The following is a 6,954-nucleotide window of genomic DNA, read 5'->3' on the forward strand; positions in this document are numbered from 1 at the left end:
GCTAAGCTTAGCTAAAAGGGGGATCGATGGAACTTTGATTCCATCTATCTCTCTTTGGGTCTCCACTCGCAGCAACCTCCACGTGGTGAGACCTGGTAATCGATGTCACCTATGATAGAAAAGCTTTTCTATTGTGGGTGACATCGAGCTAATGGCTGCGAATTTAAAACAGTTTCTTTAAACAAAATTATTAGCCCCTTGAAGTAACATTTAATTTCTTTAATTACTTTTGTTCACGAGGTGTTTGTCATGAGAAAGAATAGATTCGCTTTAGTAATACCTCGTGAATGTAACAATGTGTTGATTTTGATATACAAGAATTGATGACCAGTGAATAGCCTCATGAGTTTGGAACTTGACGTCAAGAATCGTAATAATTCAGACACGTTATTGCACAGCAAAGGGTTAATTATAAGACATTTCTACTTTTGCTAATTTTACCGATTTCGGAAGTTCAATCGACCACTTGTTTTATCACCAAATCGTACGAAAATGGAGGGACAACTTCCTCTGGCAACACTCATACGCGCCAAGGTTTCTATTACAGAAAACTTGGCAGGTTCTAATTTCCGATTTTGACACGAATTGCTACAATTGATTGAAGAAGCAGACAAAGCACAGTTCTGTAGTTTCAGAGAGAAAAAATGAGATTCTCGTACGAAAATGGAGGGACAATTTCCTCTAGCAACACTCATACTCGCCAAGGTTTCTATTATAGAAAACTTGACAGGTTCTAATTTCCGATTTTGACACGAATTGCTACAATTGATTGAAGGAGCAGGCAAAGTACAGTTCTGTAGTTTTAGAGAGAAAAAATGAGATTCTCGTACGAGAATGGAAAAATGGAAGAGTAAAGATCGACGATATAAAATCAGATCCGTAAATCACGATGCAAGAATCGGTCTTTAGGCCGTTCTTGGCACTGTACGTAGGAGAGGAAGAAGTAATAAAGTCAGTAACCCCAGCGTCTTTCCCTTTGATCCGAAACGGGGAAACTGAGCAATCTCGCCGGTTATAAAGGCCACGTCTGAAAGAGACACAGTGAACCGGCAGGGAAATAAAGTAAGGAAAATAGCATACGAAAGACCACAAGGCCGCGCAATATCTCTCCGTGAAATTCGGCGATTCAAACGGCACCGCTCTCGACGGAATCGTTCGCGTAGAAAGACTTAGAACACGAGTAGATCCTCTTTCATTTCCTCGAAAGGATCCCCGGTACGACTTAACGGACGCACCTGAAAATTATTTTCTCGACTGATCGTTCTTAGCCGGGCTACCTCTTTTTCTCGCAATTCCCAAGCGTATTCTTAGGTTTCAACGCCCCCCTCTCTCCGTCCCCTGGACCGTGCCGATGCTTTGTCCCCTCCGGTTGATCTCCTTTGCTCTCGTTCTAACTATTTCTCGAAGAACGACAGGATAATCCTCAAGAAATTTATCAGCAACGGCGAGAGAGGACCCCGGTCGTCCTTTTTCAGCAGGACCAATCTCGCGAGGTGAATTCTACCGCTGTAGCGTGGCCGCCCCCCCTAGAAAAGGAACGCAGGGACTTGTAATATCTGCTAGGAAGATGGGGGGCACATAATCTCGCCCGGAAGGATAAACCTGGTTAGTGGACAAGATTTCGAAATACGGTCCGAGCAAACGTCGCCACGGAATTACTCCTCCGGCTCGAAATCGGTGCTCCGATGGAGAGGAAATTGTTCCATAGTTGGATCGTACGAGGTGGCCGCCAATGTCCACTGGATAATATAATAACGCGTAATCGAAAATAAAATCAATTCGATTATTACTGAAAAACTGTTTTATACAGTTACTCCCACTCGTATTCGTGCACCATAATGGTGATTCACTGTAAATGGAAAGAAACTTGTTTCCTAGGAATTCTTTCCATTTATTTTTACCAAATATTGTTCATCACACTGTGTTGCTTCTATTCACGAAGTAATTTTTCAGAAAATATTAACAGGTAAGTAATAACCAACTATAAAATCGATAGAGAGATATAATAATGTGAATGATATGCAAATCAACGATACACGTGGTGTTTTTAACGACAGCTTCTTTTTTAGAATCTTATTAATAACGATTAGAATAGTCTATTATGTGTATGATACTAGAATGTATATCTTTAATACATTCGTTGACTCAAGGTCCCTATCTATATGTTTGAGTTTATCCTGCATTTTGTATGCCATGGATTTAATATGTCTTTACCTACATTTATCACAGAATGATGTTCACGATGAATTGGTAGTTTTAGACTATGGTCCATGATACATTTAATTTTTCAGGAAAATTGTAAGTTTCTTTTAATTGGTTCCTAGCCATAAGCAATATTAAATAAACATCTTGTATATAAATCCCACAATAAAGAGACCTGTTTTTAGAAATTACTGTTTGCAACCTACATTGCACTATTATCTATTTTCTATTTCATACTAAATGCAGTATATATCAACGATGTTCTAAATCTTTCGTCCATTTATACCCACACTTTCACTGGTCAGATTCAGACTCAATCTTATCTTCTATGCATTGTTTTATAATATAGTTAGTTACATGTTACTTTGGTCAAATATTCGCAGTGTCGAGTGGGAGTAATTGTGATAAATTGTTACTAGAAATGAACGTGTTAAAAATACCAAAATATTCTCCATCATATCAATTGTCCCTAAGTCGCATCGATTCGACGTTCGCCGATCAATTTAGTAGAATTATAGTTTGGCATGACTCTAAATTATCGAGATAACGAAGAGAAAGCTTACGTTCGAAGAGTCGGAATAAAACATGCGTAATATCTCAAACTGATTGACTTAACAATTTCCTCGTAGAGAAAAACTCGGAGAAATCCTGTCCTTCGGAATCGAAAGCTGAAAATCCCCTTAAATTTTTCCGCGAGCCGTCTTGTTATGTTTCCTCCTCCCAAACTGGGCGAAACGTGAAATTTATCGAAGGGAAGAATTCCCCCCCGTCTCCCGGTTGACAAAATTATAGAAAATTCGTTCGAATGGAAGTTTGCTCTACCCACGGCCAAATAAAAAAAAAAAGAGACTATCACGTGAAAACTTCTCGAAAGAAAATATTCTTCGAGAGGGCGAAGCGACACGACTGGTGGAATGTTAATATTTTACATGCAGTCTCTTGCGCGAGGAAAGAAGGACCATACTTTCTCTCGGACAAGAGATCTTTTAGAAAATTTATTTTTAAGACGCGCCAAAGCTGTTGTTTCCATCGTTCAAGGAATAATCCTTGCTTCTTGTTTCCCTCTTCGAGTATGCACAAAGAAGGCACTGTTCATTTTAGTACACTCCTGCGACTCAATTTACAAATAAATATACACAGCCTGGTATTGATCAAAGTGTGATAAATATTTTTTACAATAAAAATCAAAACAAGCAATTGGCTTCAAAAATGAAAAGAAAAAGAAATAGAAACTTTACTTTATCGCAATTATTAGTAATTGTCACTTCAAAGCGGATAAAATTATATTCTTTGATTTCCTAAACATTTATCTTACTTCGGGAGATTTTCAAAATTCATAACGCTAAAATGAATTGAAACGAACCCATAAAAATAATTGTGGGAGGCTATCTTTACTGTTTGCAATTACTCGAATGAATATAGATCGAAATAAAAATAGCAAATTATCTGTTTATATTTAATATTCGTTTTCATTTTAATTTTGTTATTTCTTTAGAGTATCGAGAAAAATTATATATTTTAAGGTTGTTATCGTCAAAACTACGCGTTGATATCGCTGGAAAGGAACTTGTACTCCGAAATTCTCGACAATGGCCGAAATATGGCTAATCGTTAAAACCCCATAGATCATCGGTGTTCTTCGATTCGGGCATTTTGGTGGGTAATGTAAGGGCTGTCTCGGATCGAAAACTACGGCGGGGTTGAACGCGGTGGTTTGTCGCTCAATACAGCGTCGAATTTATGGATCCTGTCCATGGCCGTGGGATTTATGGGAATCCAATGCCTTAATTGGAAAATTATAGGACAATGTCTGGGAACCGACCGTTCGGCCCGAAGTTCGTTATTCAGCTCGTATAATCTGCCCCTGGTAGCCGACTTTCGCAGCCCCGCGCCTCTGTATTTTCAGTCCCGATAAGAGGCCACGACACCCTCGGACAAAGATAATATAACCACCATTCGTGACTTCCATGATAATAATGAAATTGCAGTTTAAACAAACCTTTATCGGTCCGGCGACGAAGCGTGATTGTTTTAACGTCGCGTCGTCTCGATGCAACGGAGGATCGTTTGAAAAGTTCGCGGCCCTCGTCCACTGCAGGCGATACTCTTCGAGCTTTGTTTGCTTATCTTGAAATGTCATTTCATATTTTGTGTCGATAGGTCCCGCGGTTTGCTCGAAGAAGTTAATTTAAAACAAATCTACCTCGCTGCCCATCGCGAAATGAAAAACATCGGAAATTTTTCGCCAGAAACTTTAGTCAGATGATAAACTAGTTGGACGTTTATTAATTGAATTATTTATACAATTAAAGTCGAAGGGAATTGCGTTGAAAACTGAGGGCAATTTAAGACTCGAAAGAGTACGTTTTCTGTTTTAAATCGTGAACTTTTCAAACGTGAACTTTTTTATTCACTATTCGTAAATTTTTCCAGTTCTGCTAGTGTTCTAATAACTACAGAGGAAATAGTCATTTTGTTAATCTATAATATAGTTCTATAGAGTATATTTCGCGTTAGTTATTTCACCAGCTTTTACTTCACTTCACTAACGATTGATGGGCACAAGATTGACGGAAATATTTGAAAAATCCGAAAGAATAAACTTTTCGACACGCGTCTGTTAAACTTCACCGTGTTATATTGATTTATTAATTCGTACCTCGTGCGTTTTTAACACACTGTACGCTGTTATTATCTATTACAGTTTGATACAGAGCTGGAGGATGAACTAAATCCTGACATAATCATACTTGGTAGATAACAAACTGTACCATTAACTTGCTTGTGTCGGATAGAAAAATGCAAAATATGCTCGTACCGATAAATCACGCCGACAAATTGTTTCTCTCCTCATTTTTGCGATAAGCAAGCAACATAATGTCATCGCTGCTCACTCCCTCTGTTTGCGCGCCGCTTAAAAACGAATGGCGCCCGCTCTGGTGATAATTTCCGGCCAACGCACATGCATATAATGATGCAAACGAGTTAAGTAAGCTCGTTCGAAAAGCTTTTACTTTCCTGGGATCCAGATAACGATATCAACATACTCACGCTTCCATCCAAAAGAATAAATAATTAATTTGCAAAATTTGTCGCGTCTAACAATGCAATGTACTGTACTTCTTTACAATGAAAAGAAGAATATTCATAATCTTTTTACGAGGATGCAGTAAATTTGATATTCTCGTGAAACACCTTTAATTAGTATAGAATAAACTACAATTCGAAGTAGCCTTTTTGTTAATGATTTTGACAGTTTTTTAATGTAAAATCAAGAGGTACACGTACCTAGTGAACCGGCGACGTACAAAAAGTGCAGCTGGTGAACCAAAATGGAGGCCACCACGGCCGTAAGACGACACAGCATCGTAGCAGATCCTCAACTCATCTCTGTTTCGAAAGTTTGGCCACGGCACTTTTATTCTCCTTCCAATCTGAAATGTCAAAAATCACCCTAACTGTTACACATGTACACACGATCTTGATAAGTGATATTAATTTAAGAAAAAGATGCATTTATAAATTACATCGTTTCGTTCCTTTATTATAATGCAATATGACGTTACGTTTTCCACAACTTTTCACACGAATTCATAATAACATAAATTGCTCTATTTTATTACGTCTAAAGCGGGGCAAGCCATGTCTATAATTGATCATAATTGTGGATATTATTGGATACTTGTACAACTATTGCAAACATAAGTTTTCTTTGCAATTTAATTCCGATTCAATAATCAGAATTTTCATAGTAAACAATTCCAGAGCCAATACAGAAAACACTTGTTAAACCATACTGTTTATAATTTTTATTTTATTTTTCTGTACTGCATTATACGTACACTCTAATTACCCATAAATTATTATTATCGTTAAAAGAATGTCGAATTGCTTGAACTTCTTTTGAAATACACAGAGTCAATTCAGAAAAACTTGTTAACCTTATTGTGAACCATATTATTTGTGATTCTTATTTAATTCTTCCATGCTGTATTATGTGTACATTCTAATTGCCTATAAATTATCATTATCGTTAAAAGAATGTCGAATTGCTTGGACTTCCTTTCAAATACACCGAGTCAATTAAAAAAAAATTGTTAACCTTATTGTGAACCATACTACTTGTGATTCTTATTTAACTCTTCCCTGCTGTATTATGTATACATTCTAATTGCCCATAAATGATCGTTATCGTTAAAAGAATGTCGAATTGGTTGTAGTGTGTAGTGTATCAAAATTAATATCTGAAATTGAATCTTATCGTCTGGTAATTAAAGATAAAGCACTAGACGAGACGGATGAGGTCGTTAATTATACTCGGTTCCCTCACTGCACAATGTCAAACGATCCTACCAAGCCTACGGAAATCCCCCTGGACTTTGAAATAACACCTCCGGTTGCCTGGGGCTGACCCAATCGGGTTCACGAGACACAAAGCCTCCCTGGGCAGAGATCAATGCGTTACTCGACCGACCTGTGTATGTGTCCGAGAAAAAGGATCGTCATCCCTTTTGGTCCCCGGATTAACAGTTTAACACACTCGGAACCCAGCCCTATCATGTGTCCCATTTCCTCGCAAATATGCTCCCAATGAATCCGTAACGACCTCGTTCCGTCGAAAATTGATATCACAGTGGTACCCCCCGTTATCGAAACATCCACCACGCGAATGTTTCACGGTGTCCAAACACGATTGTTCGATTATTCGATCGTTCTGTTGTACAAACCCAGCAGTTTCTTGCAAAATATTCG

The 6,954-nt window shown here is 38.0% G+C and overlaps 1 protein-coding gene across 1 annotated transcript in view; it reads right to left on the minus strand.

Annotated features, from left to right (window-relative positions):
• Positions 1-5,576, minus strand: part of LOC122399346 — a 278,377-nt gene extending 272,801 nt beyond the window's left edge. Inside the window, exon 1 of the mRNA XM_043399984.1 lies at positions 5,491-5,576. Coding sequence (XP_043255919.1) covers positions 5,491-5,569 — 79 coding nt within the window. The 5' untranslated portion in view covers positions 5,570-5,576. The remainder of the gene's footprint in view (positions 1-5,490) is intronic.
• Between the last annotated feature and the right edge of the window lie 1,378 nt (positions 5,577-6,954).

The sequence above is a fragment of the Colletes gigas genome, unplaced genomic scaffold (genome assembly GCF_013123115.1).
Source record: "Colletes gigas isolate AHSC1104 unplaced genomic scaffold, ASM1312311v1 Colletes_gigas_Sc00013, whole genome shotgun sequence".
NCBI classification, from domain to species: domain Eukaryota; kingdom Metazoa; phylum Arthropoda; class Insecta; order Hymenoptera; family Colletidae; genus Colletes; species Colletes gigas.